At 42.1% G+C, this 16572-nt stretch overlaps 2 protein-coding genes across 3 annotated transcripts; one reads left to right on the forward strand and one right to left on the reverse strand.

Moving 5' to 3' along the window:
• Positions 1-1153: 1153 nt before the first annotated feature.
• Positions 1154-4377, reverse strand: tbcc (tubulin folding cofactor C). Its single transcript, XM_050060149.1, has one exon. It carries the CDS (start codon positions 4277-4279, stop codon positions 3242-3244), a length of 1038 nt encoding a protein of 345 aa, XP_049916106.1. The 5' UTR covers positions 4280-4377; the 3' UTR covers positions 1154-3241.
• A 1328-nt stretch (positions 4378-5705) lies between these two features.
• On the forward strand, positions 5706-15703 carry bicral (BICRA like chromatin remodeling complex associated protein). 2 transcript variants are annotated; one of them, XM_050060093.1, is made up of 13 exons: positions 5706-6207; positions 8425-8494; positions 8723-8768; positions 9065-9113; positions 9237-9302; positions 10328-11596; positions 11688-11736; positions 11841-11881; positions 12051-12100; positions 12198-12343; positions 12502-12596; positions 12690-12792; positions 14110-15703. In XM_050060093.1, exons 3-13 carry the CDS (start codon positions 8728-8730, stop codon positions 14598-14600), a joined length of 2400 nt encoding a protein of 799 aa, XP_049916050.1. In that variant the 5' UTR covers positions 5706-6207; positions 8425-8494; positions 8723-8727; the 3' UTR covers positions 14601-15703. The 2 variants fall into 2 exon arrangements, with proteins under 2 accessions (XP_049916050.1, XP_049916049.1); XM_050060092.1 differs by having other exon boundaries at positions 5707-6207; positions 8440-8494.
• The last annotated feature ends 869 nt before the right edge of the window (positions 15704-16572 follow it).

Below are 16572 nucleotides of genomic sequence, written 5' to 3' on the forward strand. Positions count from 1 at the left end.
AGTATGTTTTTATTTATTTTATTTACTTTAGTTTTAGTTTTGTTTTACTAGTTTTAGTATTTATTTTTTTTTACTTTTTTGTTGTTTTAGTTTTGTTTTACAAGTTTTAGTATGTTTTTATTTATTTTATTTACTTTTTAGTTTTGTTTTACTAGTTTCAGTATGTTTTTATTTGTTATTTTCAACTTTTTTCTTGTCTTACTTTAGTTTAACTGGTTTTAGTATGCTTTCATTTATTCTATTTTTTTGTCTTTACTTTTTGCTGTTTTAGTTTAGTTTTACTAGTTTTAGTATGTTTTGTATTTTTACTGTTTTTGTTGTTTGGATCTGCTTTATATTAATTTGTCTTGTTTTGAAAATGGGCTGGTTATATTTAACAAGAAAATTAAAAAAGAATCATGATCATTGATATAAAACACCAGATACAAACATGATGTTGAGCAGGAAGACTCTTTATTTTCACCTCATTTCAACCGCAGTCACTTTTAAATGTCCCTGTTTACAAAGTACAGACTAGATTTAGTTACATGCTGGAGGATCGGAGCACCACTGAAGACTTTCAGTGCTGTTCAGGGTCGGAGGTCTTCAGCTGCATCATCTGTCATCATCTGTCCTTTGTACAAGTATTCAGATCCAGTATAATGAAGACTGATTGTGTAACTGGTTTAAAGCTGTTGAATGTAATAATGATCTGAACGATGCTTTTAATGATACTAATTATTATACCATGGGTTTCAGGGTTATTATCAATAACAAAAGGAAACAGGAAGCAGAAAAATACCAGCGTTTGTTAGTGAAAAGAACTTTTACATGTTCTTACAGTGAGTCACATTCTCTTCTTTTAATAGACAGACAGCTCTGAGGTCCAGGTGGTTGAGTTATTGTGTACAGATGCAGATTAATGATCATGTACTTTTTGTGAATATAACACAATGGCTAAGCCGTTAGCAGAACAGTTTCACCCTCTGACCTTAAAATATTCTATTCCAACCAGAAGTAAATTTGTTTTTGACATTGGAATATGTAAGAATGAATCAGCAGGAGCTTAACAGTATGTAAAACTCAGTATAATCACTATATACTGCAACCTCCAAAATGACCATGTCCTCCTGAGACCCGAACTTTCGTTAGTCCGCATTTTTAATTTCTCCTAGTTATTTGGGATCAGTAGGACCTGATACGTATAAAAAACAAAATATTGTCAATGATAATAAAGTCCCAATGTCCTCAAACGAGACGATAATAAAGTCCCAATGTCCTCAAACGAGACGATAATAAAGTCCCAGTGTCCCCAAACAAGACAAAAACGAAGTCCCAATGTCCTCAAACAAGACGATAATAAAGTCCCAATGTCCTCAAACGAGACAATAATAAAGTCCCAATGTCCTCAAACGAGACAAAAACAAAGTCCCAATCTCCTCAAACGAGACGATAATAAAGTCCCAATGTCTTCAAACGAGACAACATTAAAGTCCCAATGTCCTCAAACGAGACGATAATAAAGTCCCAATGTCCCCAAACTAGACAAAAACGAAGTCCCAATGTCCTCAAACAAGACAATAATAAAGTCCCAATATCCTCAAACGAGACAACAAAGTCCCAATGTCCTCAAACAAGACAATAATAAAGTCCCAATGTCCTCAAACGAGACAATAATAAAGTCCCAATGTCCTCAAACGAGACAACAATAAAGTCCCAATGTCCTCAAACGAGACAATAATAAAGTCCCAATGTCCTCAAACGAGACAACAATAAAGTCCCAATGTCCTCAAACAAGACAATAATAAAGTCCCAATGTCCTCAAACGAGACAATAATAAAGTCCCAATGTCCTCAAACGAGACAATAATAAAGTCCCAATGTCCTCAAACGAGACAAAAACGAAGTCCCAATGTCCTCAAACAAGACAATAATAAAGTCCCAATGTCCTCAAACGAGACAACAATAAAGTCCCAATGTCCTCAAACAAGACAATAATAAAGTCCCAATGTCCTCAAACGAGACAACAATAAAGTCCCAATGTCCTCAAACAAGACAATAAAGTCCCAATGTCCTCAAACGAGACAACAATAAAGTCCCAATCTCCTCAAACGAGACGACAATAAAGTCCCAATGTCCTCAAACGAGACGACAATAAAGTCCCAATGTCCTCAAATGAGACGACAATAAAGTCCTAATGTCCTCAAATGAATACTTCCTAATTGACAATGTCTTAGCTTGTTACTGTTGCTAAAATTGGTCAAATTTGTTGCCATATCAAACTACAAACATTATGAATCATAAATAAACAATTTTTAACCATAAAATGTGATCAGGGTTTGGACCTTGTCCACTTTTGTGTCAGGATCAGCTGCAGACTCACTTGGCAGAGATGGCTGCCATCTTGTTTTTACATGGATCAGTGTATTGTGATCTGACTACCACTAGATGGCACAAAGAAGTGTCCGCGAACAAGGACAGCAGGTCTAAGTTAAACAGAATTAAGTATAAGGTGCAGGAAACCCATAATATGATGTCCTTATGAGGACACAGGGTCTCAGGAGGATAAAGCTGAATCGCCATCAAATTACCATCAAAACCTTCATGACTTCTGGCTAGGTGTACCTAATAAACCGGCAACTGAGTGTATATGTAGGGCAAACACACAGGTTCAACTAAGAGTTTTGATGAGAATGCCTTACATTTGATTTTTAAATAATTGTGAGCAAGATATGTTCCGTACAAGACGTTTCACAGTTTTATTTAACATTTCTGAACTGAAAATACAATACCAATATATCTGTGATAAACTAATACTGGCTGAACATATGTACCAATTTTGAGATACCACAGGAACAAATAGGCATTAGTGTTAATTTGGAGAGTCCAGTTTTCTCTGTGTGCAGTCATCACTCACTTTTGCATTTTGCTTTTTAGTTTCAACCGTTTGCTAAGTGTAAGCAATGAAATATGAGCTGCGATAATCAAAACTATTGTTTAAATTTGGCAAACAGGTGGATACACCGTCTCAGCCGAGTCCCACTGTGATTTTGGCTGATACAACAGGTGGATTTTTAATCTCATCATACAAACTGCTCATTTGCCCTGCTCTGAGTTACATCTGCCAACAACTGCTGCACTAAACATTAATGTAAGTGCTGTTCATGGACGCAAATGATGATTGTGAACTAACATGAACAAGACTACATGAGTGTATCTGGGCTAACACATGCTCCTTTGGAAAATGAATAAGAAGTTTGATTCTAGGGGTCCCACTTGGTTCTCCTGTCTGCTTCTGGAATAACAGTCCAGTTTGGGGACGGCGTCCCCGCAGCGAGCCAGTTGAAGTCATCCACCTGGCTCCAGTTGTTCCGCTCCTGGTCTAAGCCAGACACGGCGAAGTCCTCCTCCAGGGTGGGATAAGACCAGGAGAAGGGGGCGAAGCTCACCCCGCTACAGTCCTCTATGATGGCCCGGCTGGTGACGTGCAGATACACCTGTGTGTCCGTGGTGTTGTGGGTCCGCAGCTGCTGACAGGGGATGGCCAGGGTGCTGTTCCTACAGTGATCCAGGAACACTGAGCTGGACACAGGTCCGCACAGGATCTCGCAGCTGTCGATGTGTTTCAGGTGCACCGTGCTGGGGGAGCCGAACAGACGCACCTTGCAGTTGGTCAGGTGAGTCAGCAGCACGTCTCGTTGCTGGATCTCCTCAGCTGTCTTTGTCAGAGACATGTCGTCCATGTTGGAGAAGCCACACTGCTCTGGGGCTGCGGCTCCGTCCACCTCGGTGCCACCAGCATCTGCAGGTGCGCCTGCATCAGGTGTGTCTGACACAGGTGCAGGAGCTTTATCTGCTGCCTTGGTTCGAGCCCGGAAGGTGAACTTCTTCTTGGGCAGAGCCTCCTCTCTGATCTCAGTGAGGGAGGTCTGGAGTTTCTGCAGAGCAGCCTGGGCTTTGCTCAGCTCGTACTGCGTCAGAAACAACAAGCTGTCGTTCAGGAACTTCTGCAGCTGGAGCGTTCTGGCCGTCGCCTCCTCCAGTTTCTGAGTCACCACAGCCCGCTCGGCTCCGGAGCAGCCGGACAGCAGCTCCTCGATGGACGCCCGCTCCGTGTTGAAGGTGCTGGAGAAATACTCGCCCTTCTCCTCCGCCACAGACCGGCTCTCTTTAGCCTCCCTCCTCCGCTCGGCGTCCTCTGCTCTCGCCTGGTGCCGCTTCTGGAGCCGCTCTTGGATCCTGGCTGCACCGCTTTCACCGGCAAACCCGCTCTCCTGACTCACTTCGGCCATAGTATCCATGTTATTGCACTGTCAGATGTTGCGGAAGTGATAACGGAACACTTTCTTCTTCGTGGCTATTGCGAGCCAAAGTTAAAGCTGCTTACCGCCACCTGCTGTATCGGACATGTCATGGCAGTTAAAAAAAATGAATTAAAAATCAAATATAATCAATCTATTTAGGTTTTATTAACATTTAACCCACCAAAATGAAAATATTTAATTAAAATTGTTGGTAATAGCTGAAGTGTTTGTCCAAAATATTTTAATACACTGCCTACTTTTAACTCATTTTTATCTTTGCACCTTTTGCTTTTTTTTTTTTTTTTTTTAAATCAAAACTTGTAAAACAAATTTAAAAAAATATATTTTTTTATAAAATATTTTAAATTTTTTTTAAATAATGTAGGAATTCATGTCCCTTATTTTCCTTTACTCCTTTCTGTATCCTTTATCATGTTTTATATTTTATTGCTCTGTAAAGCACTTTGAATTGTGTATAAAATGTGCTATAAAAATAAAGCTGCCTTGCCTAATACAAACGGGTTTTTTTCATTGTTAGTAGATATAAATGCACATTAAAGAGTTGGCTTAGTATGTAATGTCTGTCACATGCATTTTTAGTTCTCCATAAGCATTAATAAAGCTGTTTACATATTGTACAAAATATATTTTTAAATGTAAAATATTTTCATTTCTTTAATTCCCATTTAAGTGCAGAATATTATTAAGTAATTGTAGGCCTATGTATGTGCATAAATGGCGAGGTACCAGAATATTTACAGGTGTTATAGATAAACTAAGCATAGTCAAAATTTATTGATATTGCTCCTTTGGATCTTATTTTTTTTTAGTGTGTAGAAGCCAAGATGTGGAACAGCTTTTAAGATGTGTACAAAAATAAATAAATGAATAAATAAATAGATAATAATTAAAAAATAGTCTATTGGTATTTTAAAAATATTTGGCCTACAATTCGAACTATGATAAGCAGATATAACAAATTATCATTATTATTATCATGATTTTATGTTAAATTGTTTTTATTTTTATACTCAATTTAATACATAATTTTTGTGTCAGGTACTATTTACATATATGTTTTTTTGTGTTATGTAGCCTATATTTTCGTTTATGGCAGAAGCAAAAATAAAATAAAATAAAATAAAAATGTACATTGAAATGAAAAATTAAAAAAAAACAGAATGTGCATTACGCTAATGTATAAATAATAATAAGTAGAGAAGAAGAATTAATTTAAAAAAAATCCCCACCCTCAAATTAGCATTTCGTGTCATCCTTGACCCTTGACATGCACTCAGTAACCTTTTAAATCTCTAACTCTTTCTTGAATAACACTTAAAACCTGCCATTTTATGTATTATGGTATTACATAATGTCACATTTAATATTTATAATATATTTATATACAGTGTGTGGTGGAATATCACAGGAAAAAATGATATAAAAATATTAATACCATTTTTAAAAACTAAATAAAAAATGCAATGTAAGTGGGATCTCTTCAAAACACAACAAATTCATTTCTGTACAATAATAATTATCACCTGAGTGTAAGATCTGTGTATTCGCAGGTAACCAGGCAGCACTTGTATCTACAGTAACTATGGTCATACCTGAGCAACAGCAAGGTGTGGCACTGTCACCAGAGGCCCGCCCTCTACCGTTGGTAATGATTAAGACTAATAACATTTATCTGCTATTCATTAGGACAGTGAAACATGTCGTCATAATTCATATTAATATAAAAAAATATGTGTATATTAATTACACGCGGTTGTTCTTGCATTTCCTACTCATATTTTGAGAGTCGTATTGTACCGTTGTGGACTGGTGATTTGGGCTGCCTTGTTTCTGTGCACTACCCCAACAACCCGTGCGGTGATGGCGAGGAAACCCCGTTGACAAGGCACTGCTTTTTCATGACGGTGAGTTTCCCTTTGAGTGTATTATAATTTTGTGATAAAAATTTCAAGGAAAAAACACACACAACCTCCTTCCTCCCTTCCTTCAGGGAGGGAAGAGAGTTTGAGCGGAGAGAAAAATCTATCCGAGACAGAACAGGGACAGTGAGAAAAATATATGAGTGGGAGAGGGAGAAGGAGGAGGAGGAGAAGGAGGGGGGAGCAAATTAAAAGTTGCCAAATGGAGATATTGGGTTTCAAGAGGAGTGAGACAGGAGTAAAGGGTTTGCCTCTTTGAGTCGTCTTTATGTTGTGCTAATCGGGATAAATATGTATGGCGCGGCACGGCTTTAGTCCTCTGGCATTTTCGACGAATTCCACCCGACGTTTGCAAAACAAGGCGTCGTCGACACCGCGGCTAGCTAACCAGAACAGGCCGGGGTTTATCGTTAAAATGTCGCGGAGCGTCCTGCCCGGAGCGCTACCCGACCAGAACACGGGCTGCCGCAGAATCCCCCCGGTTGAAACGCGTCGGTTCGGGTATATGGAGACAAATGTGACGTTTTTCATGCTGGCAGATGAGCCACATAGAGGACAAATGAAAGCCTCCCCAACAGAGAAAGAAAGATCACGTCAGCGACGACCAGCCACAGGCAGGCTGGAGCTGGACGACGGGCGTTTTGTGCTGCTTGAATGCGATTATCATTCTGTCGATTCAGTCTATTTTTGGAAATAAAACTTGCAAGCTGTACATTAGCTGGCTTACTAAACCAACCGGCGGTAGCACATACGGCACCAGTAGCAGGACGACAGCGGGGACTAGCTTGGTCTGCGTCGAAGCACGCATGCTAGGGCGGACTGCGGAGACTACGAAATAGCTTTAAAATACACAAAAATGGCCAAACTCCTCGGATAAGATGGTTTTAATCCGACGGCCGTGATTAAAGCTGACAACAAAGCCGCAAACCTAGTTGCTTTGAGCTACTTTAAACGGCCATTTTTAACAGCAAAGGCACTTTAGCTCTGTTGTCTTTTTTTTTTTTTTTTTTCCAAATGTAGCTAACGTTTGAAATTGACAGTTACATTTTGAACGTTGGTAACGCGTTCGAACTAACGATTGCTTTCGTTGGTGTCGTTCGACTATTAAATTTACTGTTTTGTGTTTTATTCGACACATAAACGGCATTTTAAGCTTTTTATTGTGAAATAAAACGTTCCTAAGTTAATAGTTTGGTTTCCGTTTTTTTGTTCGTAATGGCCGACACTGCTTCCTTACATTTTTTACAGCATTGTGTCCACTTCTAAGTGACAAAGGAGCCTCACTGCCTGTGTTAGCATTCCCCCTCATGACGAGAAAATGTCGTCGTTGTATTATAGATGTTAAATAAAAGACAATACTCTGTAACATGCTGAACTCAATCAGGTTTCTTGGTGTTTAAAAGTCACATTACAGTCAGTTTACAGAGCCTGTTTTGTACGGCAGCCCTGTCGTTCTTTGTTCTCCCTGCACTAAAGATGGAGGCTGAACGTGGCTCTGTTGTGAAGACAGCCTATGGCATGGTAACAGCCATTTTGTAGCACTGCAGTTGAGACGTTTTGCACTTACCCAGGAACACAGCTTACATTTCTCCAACACTGTACAACACAACCTACCATTTAAACACCAAATACTTAGTGACTAAAGCAGTTTTGACTTCACAGCTCATATATTCCCTCACCATATGCTCCACATAAATTAAATAGACAACTTGATAGATATCCTAACACTCATAACCCATAACTGCTGGATCAGATTAGTGCTCATGGGCTTGGTTTTGTCACCCTTTTATAATGTATCACAAAGATAGCTGCATACTTAAGCTGGCTGACACAACATAAAGCCAATAGCTCTTTCTGTGTAAAACTCCAACAGCCATTCAAGGTATAAATGGAGCAGGGTGGAGTTATTTACACTCTAATGGCCATTTTCAGTCTGTGCAGACAACCAATGTGGGACAGCAGAGGAGGGCAATGGGTGGGAGTTTATGTGTCACAGACAAACATCTGTAGGAGGGGATGAAGGCCATCCGGCCCTATACAGATCTCCCATAGCACTCAATAACATATCTGTCCCCCCCTTCCTTCTTCCTCTCCACCCCTCATTTCATACCCATCTTTTTCTTTTTTATCTCACCGTCCTCTGCAACACTCCCACACCTTGTATTTTTCACACGTTTAATTTTGTGTCATTACTGAATGTAGTTTCTCACCCTGCAGCCCACGAAGCCAAGGGTGTTAAATGACTGAATCCATGCTTCCTGCTGGAAAATCTGTGAGTGAGACGTCCTTAATATGATGATACATATGCTAAGCCTTCACAGCTCATACACCACCACCTCAGAGTAACAACAAAGTGATCCACTGACGTTTATTGTCATGATTAATGAAGCTACTAGTCATTGATTCATGCATATTAAAACATGGATTATGTAATGTTAAATTCATACTAGCCATCTGATCACCTGCTTCATTCTGTCCCAATATCCCAATACTCTTTCAGGTGTCATGGATGATGAGGACGATCGCCATCTTCTGGATATTTTAGGGTAAAAGCCCCGTTTATAAAACTGGTATTTACATTATAGACATACCTTCACTTCCAATCACAGTGTGGACACACATTTTTACATTTGTCCTGAAGTTTTGCTTTAGTAATTAGGTAATATGACAAGGGTTCCTCTTAAAAATCAAGGCCAAAGCTTCTGCAAACTTTTTATTTATTGTTTTGTTGAATTAGGGAAGTTAATAATTTTATTCACAAGAGATTTATTACAAAGCATATTCTGTTATTCTATTCTGGACCAGTTGAGCCATTTTTAAATGTGAAAAATCTATTTTTCAGAGATGTGGATGCACTGAATGACTATCTCCATGGTAGCAACAGCAAGTCTGTGAGTGACTCTTTCAGCATGTATCTACGGTCATTCCTTACCAAGTGTGTCGGAATTGTTATTTTCATTTTAATGCATAAAGACTCTGCTGATTCTCTGTTAAACTCTGTTTTGTTTCTACAGATTGAGGAGGATGATGTAAACAATGCAGCTTATGGGTCAGATGGATCCTTCTTTTCTAGTGACACCGTGAGTAAAGCTTGATCCACCATAACAGACTTGATAACAAAATTTGACCATCATACTATTGTTATGATTCACTTTTTATGGAGATAATCTATTCAACACTCATAAAGAAGCAGTGTGTAGGATTTAGTTGCATCTAGCGGTGAGGATTGCAGATTGCAACCAGCCTAACTTCTCCTGTGTGCCAAGCATGAACTCCCGGTTAGGATTTCTTTGGTGTTTAGCGTTCAGGAGGTTTTTACTGGAAGCCGAATTATCTGCAGAGATGTCCTTTTCTCCAGAACAAACAGACACAGTGATTTAAACCGGTAAAACCATTGAATAAAGCAGTTTAACATTAAAAATCAGTGTTTTTCCAATGCTGTTAGGCTTGTCACAGACAGCCCGCTAGCCCAGTGCCTGCTTAAGTGTGCTCACCTTTTTTCTCTGATAATGCATGATTCTGACGATAAGGCGGTTTTTACTGGGAGCTGAATTATCTGCAGAGTTCTCTTCCTCTTCGAAACAAACAGGCCCAGTGATTAAAACTGGTAAAAACACAGAATAAAGCAGTTTCATGGTAAAAATCAGTGTTTTTCCAATGCTGTTTGGCTTGTAACAGACAGCAGCACCTGCTAATGTGTGCTCACCTCCTTTGTCTGATAATGCATGATCCACCACACTCAGGAGGTTTTAACCAGGAGCCGAATTATCCACAGAGTTCTCTTCCTCTCCAGAACAAACAGAAAGGACAACATAGTTGTTATATTCCATTTCTGCAAGTATATCTTCCTAAATCCTACACACTGGACCTTAAACAGCAAAGGAAGTTTGTTAGTGTAGGAATATTTGAATAAGGGGAAGTGTCATTTTGTGAGGAGATAAAAGTTATATTATTAAAGGTTAATGGTGTAGTTTCCTTTTTTGCACAGGTTGTAAAAAGCCTCACAGTTGTATAAGACGGACCTACAGGGAAGTCTGTCTAATATGCTGTTCACATGCAAACACTGTTGTTTTCCACGCTCATTTTCTCTAAATGCTTCTTTCAGGCTGGCTCCAACGCTGGCCTCAAGGATGGCTCCTCTACAATGGGTGAATTCGGCGAGGATTCAGCAGGGGCAGGCCTCCAGCTCTCCAGCAGCCTTTCATTTATCGAGGATGAATTGGGGTCTGGGAACTCCCCTGGAGGGGTGGATCTTGGAGGAGAGGACCAGCCCTTTGACATCCTCCAGAAGTCTCTCATGGAGGCTGACATCACGGAACAGACGCTGGCCCAGGAGGCCTTACTAGACTCCCAGCCTGCTCCCACTCTGGTGCAGGCTCCTGTTCCCTTCCCCTCCCAGCTGGTTTCTGGGGGTTATGGCGGAGGAGTGGGTGTGGTGACCACGGCGACAGCTGCTTTCCCCACAGGCCAGTTCCTGCAAGGGGTGTCTCAGCTGCCCAATGGTTCCGCCCAGCACATACAGGTGTTGGGCTCGTTTGGGGCCGGCGGTGGCGTGATGACTCTGAGCAGCTTGGAGAGAACTCCTCAGCTTGTGCTGAGGGCGGGGGCGCCTGTAACTGCAGCAGGGACAGCAGCAGGGGGGCAGGTGTTTGCCCCTACCCAAGGCCAAGTTGGTTTGCCTTTCAAAAACATCCCCCTTCAAAACATCATCATCCAGAGAGGCCCGGGAGGGACCCAGACTCTTGTCAGACCCATTCAGCCTAAACCTCTTCAAGCTGGGGCTCAGACTGTCTACAGCCTTGGTCTTCAGCCCACTCCCACCACCCTTGCAAATGTAGTTAACGCTAACACTGCTTCTCCTGGGGGACAGTACACAGCCAATGGCTCCATTGTAGTGCAGCCGCCCCTGGAGCAGCAACAAGCACAGGCCCAGACAAATATACCACCTGGGCAGTACTTGCTGCCCAGCTCTTTGGCACTCACTCCGGCCAGCTCCATCCACAACGGCCCCGCCGACCCCAACTCAAACACCCTCATTACCAGTCAGAATGCGGTGCAGATTGTTGCAGGGCAGAACTTCACCGCACAACCAGGAGGCCAGCTAATATTGAATCAGGGAGTAGTCAACAGGAGTCAGGTGGGAGGGGGAGTAACTCAAACATGGACCGGAGTTTCATGTGCGAACCCCGCCCCCGTACAGACATCATGCGCTCCGGGGCGGCTGACTCTGGTTGGCCCAGCGACGGCGGGGATCGGCGGTCAAGGCCAAGTGTCGGCTAGCCCTGTTCAGCGCCTTCTAGTGACTCAAACTCAGAATTGCACTTCTCTGTCCCCTTTAGCTGGTACTGTGACGCAGGAACAAGACTACAGACAGGTACCATCGCAAGTTTCACTTTGTTTTCGCCTGTTTTCTCTCTCCTGAAAGCTGCCATCTGACTGACATCACTTTCATTTTAATTTTTCAGAATTCTTCATCACCTGCCCTCAAACAGGTGCAGCTCAGCAGCATCCATGGTAACACAGGCTGATTCATTTTTTTTTTGGTGTATGATGTATTTAAATTTAAAGTCAGCAGCACTTAATGAGGTTGTCTTGTTGTTTGTATGATCTCTTTTTAGCCATGACAACCATGACTCAAGATTCAAAGCTGAACTCACAGGTATATCACTCATCCTGCACCCTATTTGTTTTGCACTCATGTATATGGTGTATATTTAAAGGGATAGTTTGGAATATTTGAATTCAGGTTGTATGATGTACTTATCCATAGATAGGGACGATATTGGTGGTATTATGACAACTGTATTATGCACACTTTCTCTTTATAGGTCAGTGCTCAGAAGAGACCGGCCCTTCCGCCACTTACAAGAGGAGAAATGTGAGAATTTGTGTTTTTGACTGTATTATTTCACCTTTTTTTTCACTTGTTGTCAGCCATTGACGGAGCTTGTCTCTTTTTCCTGTCATCTCTTTAGGATTTTACAACAGCTGAGGAAGGATCACGCTGGAGTTCAGACCCCGGATCAGCGTCGATTCAATTCAATCAATGATGCACTGCAAAGACTCCTCCCTTACCACGTGTTCCAGGGGGCTCCACCCAGCCAGGAGGAGTTCTCACAGGGTAGAGCCATGAATTTATTTGCTTTACTCTAAATCTGCAGCAAAGGCAGAAAACTGCAGACCTGAAGTATAGTGTGTTTATGCATATATTTGCCAAAGTAAAATAGTGTTTGCAGGATTTAAGTACCTGAATCCAAATAGAGTTTTGTGTTTTTACAGTGGATGAAGAATTTGAGGTAGTTGCAGCCCAAGTGCTGATGAGGACCCACGCCATGGTCAACAAATACAGACGGCTACTAATGGTGGAAGCTGAGGTAGGCACGCACACCCACAGATACCTGCATGCAAACATGTTTTCGTGTTATGACAAGCACAGGGCCAACTGGTTGTCTCTCCCTTCCTTGCAGCGTTCCAGTCCGTCGTCAGAAATGGTGATGATCGACAGGACCTTCAACCAAGAGGAGCGCAGCAATCTGACACAAGACAAACGCATGGTACTTGTGGATCCAGGTAAAAAGAAAAAAAGACAGTTAAGGACTTTGCAACCAAGTTGTTGTTTTTTTTAAAATCCATCATCAGATGACAATTGTTACGCACAGAAACCTTGCATCATTCTTGGTTTATACTTAATGCAAGTGTCTGCACAGCCAAAGTGATGTCACATTATCAGACAGGGCCCTTAGGATGGGTGGGGAACCATGCTTTAGACTTAAGTTTTTGATCTACTGACCCCCTACAGTTTGGGAAAATATCGGTTTGCCGTGAGAAGAGACCACAGCTTATAAAAATTCAAAGGTTTTTTGAGCTTGTATGATAAAAAACTCCTGGAGATATTAATCCAAATAAGTGACATATTTATCTAAATCCTGCCAAGCTCACTTCCAGCAAATCGTGCACGAAGAATTGTGGGTACTTTATACCTGCTGAGGATACACAAATGCATCCTTGAAAATTCTCTGAAAGAAGGACTCTGTCATCAGTAGAATGTGAAGGATCCTTGACATTGGAACAGTTCGTAAGTGGGATTTGATGATTTAACATCCTTAAAATTCAGCCATTTAAGGATCCTTCCTTGACTCTGAGAAACACCTAGAGACTGGGTCCTTATCCATGGAGTCCGCCATGTTGCACTGCCATGTTTCCACAGTAGCCCAGAATAGACAGACCAAACACTGGCTCCAGATAGGGACATTTGCATTTTCGCTTTGGCGACTGCAGTTACTAGCCCCACCGCAAAGAGCCAGCGCCAGTGTTTTTACCGGTTTTTATCACCTGGTTTGTTTTCTGAGAGGGAGAAGCCTCTGCGGATAATTCAGCTCCCAGTAAAAACCTCCTGACCAATTAACACTGAAGGAATTCTAACCGGGAGAAGTTTAAGCTGGTCACAATTTGCAATCTTCATGTTAGGGGGCGATCACACAGAGATGAAACGCTAGAAGCGCGACGCCAGTAAAACAGTTGTTTTCCTATGATACGGCGCGTCTGACCGGCGTTCAAGTGTCTTTTCAAACGGGCGTTTTTCCGGCATCTTTTTAGACGCGTTTTTGTAGACACTTCTTTTTAGACGCGCGTTTCTAGATGCGCGGAGACGCTGAAAAGTTAAAATATTTTCAACTTTTCGAGAGCATCAGACACCAGTAGCTAGCGCGCATTGAATAAGCGCTTCCAGCGTTTCAAGCGTCTTTGAAGCATCCGTGTCTCTAGCGTCTCATTTCTGTGTGATCACCCCCTTAGATGTTAATAAATCCTACATATAGCCCCTGTAAAGCAAATAATAATCTCACTGAATGATTTGTTTAACTCTTCCTCTCGTCTTCTGTCTTACAGACACCTTCATGGAGGACTTCTGTTGTGGGATGAAATCTAAACTTTTCCAAGAACCCCTCCCCTCTCAGTCGTCGTCCAGCTGTAGCTGGAATCAGTCATCAGACAGAGGCTCTACAGAGCCGCCATACAGGACAGACTCTCAGCCCGGGTATGGAGACCCGGGAGGAGGTGGAGCTGCAGTACCAGGGGCAGCAGATAGACTCCACCCTCCACTCTTAGAAAACAAGAGTGTCCTGGAACTCAAGAGATCCCAGCAACACTATGGGCCCAGCAGCGCCAGCAACAACAGCCTCACCGCTGCCAACAGTTATCCCCAAGGTAACCCCTCAGCTTTCGCAGCATCGTCAAGAGGACAGACGCACTACCAGGTGTCTCACCACCTGTCCTCCCCCCCGATCCAGCCCCAATACCCCCCGCAGCTTGCCTCACCCCCTCACCCCGACACAGACTCTGCTCTGGAGGCGGCAGTCAACAGCATCTTGGAATGTTAAGACTGATATCATCCCTAATGTATGGTTTCAACTTCTTTTTTTTGTTGTAAAACTCTCCTGTTGTAATATTTGTCGCATTCCCCCACAACCCAGTGTGAAGAGAGGCTAACTCTTCTTTCAGGTCTGTTATCTTTGTGAAACCATCTCCGGCCATGTAGCATGTATTTAGTTTGTTTTAGTTTTTGGGGGGGGCGGGGGTTGAGGCCTGACGCAGGAGCCAGAGTCTCCATCAAGGTGCCAGGTGAATGCAGGCACTTAAACTTACCTATAAAGATCCGGGAATGTGTGCAATGCAACGGACTCACAGATGGAACATGTTCTTTTCAATTTAAAGTTATTTTAAAGGGGTAGGGTCCGTAATTTCAGTAGCTTGAATATAAGAGTGTCCCTCTCTTCACACACAGGAATTATTAAAGGGATAGTTTGGATCTTTTGAAGTGGGATTGGATGAGATCCTTATTCATAGTCAGTGTAGCACAAACAGTAGATGTTGGTGGGCACGCCCCCAGTTTAGAGAAGCAGGCTGGAGTCTGACATGGAAACTAAGCAATGTACTTCTGTGGATGGGGGCAGCAGCAAAACGTACTTTAGCCACCTAAAAAAAATCAATATCATTGAGTGTGCGCTATATTAAGAATATTTTCACCTCTTTACCTTGCTGTCAGACGCCAATATTCGATGGGACACTGAAGCTGTTACATTGCTTTCAACAAAGCTAGAATCTATTTTCAATAACAGTCATTTTAACCTGTTGAACACAGAAACTGCTGGTCTACCACTGCCTTAGTCAGTTTTAATTGTGTCATTAGTCCTGTTACACTGCCTGTTCAATGGGGAACTACTGCGCCCTTATGTTGCCTCGCCGTTCTGTATAAAAGCTATGATCAAGGAATGGAGCTTGCCTTTAAGCTGGTAGCGGAGGTAGTAGCAGCACCAAGACAACGTCTATGTAAAAAGGGGCAGCTGGCAGGGCAGAACAGGTGTGACGTTTTGAGGGTATGTGCGCAACCCACTCTGTGATGTTTAAATACCAGCTGATAGCAGTTAGCAGCTAACTTGAAGAAAAACAGTGGCCGAACATGTATGCAAATTGGAAAAAACAATATGATCTGGGAGCTCCTTATGCTTTAAGCGGAGGACGAGATCAGTCACCATAAAACAGGGATGGTAAATAATTGTTAGTGCCATGTTATGCTATTTTTCTTGTTTATAAAACACTGCCGACACGTATGTTATGTCACACTAGAGGCTGATGATGTTGAGTTAAATGTCATGACCATCATGCCTCTTTTGCTTCTGAGATGCGTGAAGAAGTGACCTCATAGTGGCCCTAAAATGCACAAACTAACTAAACGATGGAGGCAGCGGTAGACCAGCAGCTCCTGTGTTCAGCAAGTCAAAATTACTGTTTTTGTCAATGGATTCTGGCGGCTTTGACAAGAGCATATATGGGCAACTGAAGCTATTAACGGCTTCCCCGTCAGAATGGGCTGTCTGAGAGAAACGTCAAGCGAACAAAACTCTAAATATAGTGTACATTTAAATTCTGTAAGAGTATTTTTTCGGTGGCTAAAATACATTATGCTGCTGCCCTCGTCCAAAGTACTTTGCTTAGCTTCTGTGTCGATACTCCAGGCTGCTTCTCCAAACTGGGTGCGTGTAATACACTGACTGTGCATTAGTGCCTCATACAACCCGACCTCAAAAAATCCAAACTGTCCTTTAGTGCCAGTTAATTTCCCCCACCACCTATGCTGAAGAACAGGGAGGAGAGACAAAACGACGACTCTGTGCCTAATTCTAGGTTTTTATTTTCAAGTGTTTACATGAAGGAGCTCTATTCAAAAATATCCACTGACTTAAATTACAAACATGCACAGCGCGCACACACACATGCTTTAGTACAACGTGTTAAGTAGATTCCGAGGCGTAGAGACACATTCACATAGACGAATTGCACTAAACGTACTGT

This window comes from Epinephelus moara, chromosome 13 (genome assembly GCF_006386435.1).
Source record: "Epinephelus moara isolate mb chromosome 13, YSFRI_EMoa_1.0, whole genome shotgun sequence".
In the NCBI taxonomy this organism is placed as follows: domain Eukaryota; kingdom Metazoa; phylum Chordata; class Actinopteri; order Perciformes; family Serranidae; genus Epinephelus; species Epinephelus moara.

Excerpts from the sequence above, each read along its gene's own strand:
- tbcc (XM_050060149.1), bottom strand. The coding sequence starts at position 4,279 with ATGGATACTATGGCCGAAGTGAGTCAGGAGAGCGGGTTTGCCGGTGAA.
- bicral (XM_050060093.1), top strand. The coding sequence starts at position 8,728 with ATGGATGATGAGGACGATCGCCATCTTCTGGATATTTTAGG. Across the intron at positions 11,882-12,050 it reads ATTCAAAGCTGAACTCACAG|GTCAGTGCTCAGAAGAGACC; the intron begins GTATATCACTCA and ends TTCTCTTTATAG. Across the intron at positions 12,793-14,109 it reads CATGGTACTTGTGGATCCAG|ACACCTTCATGGAGGACTTC; the intron begins GTAAAAAGAAAA and ends TCTGTCTTACAG.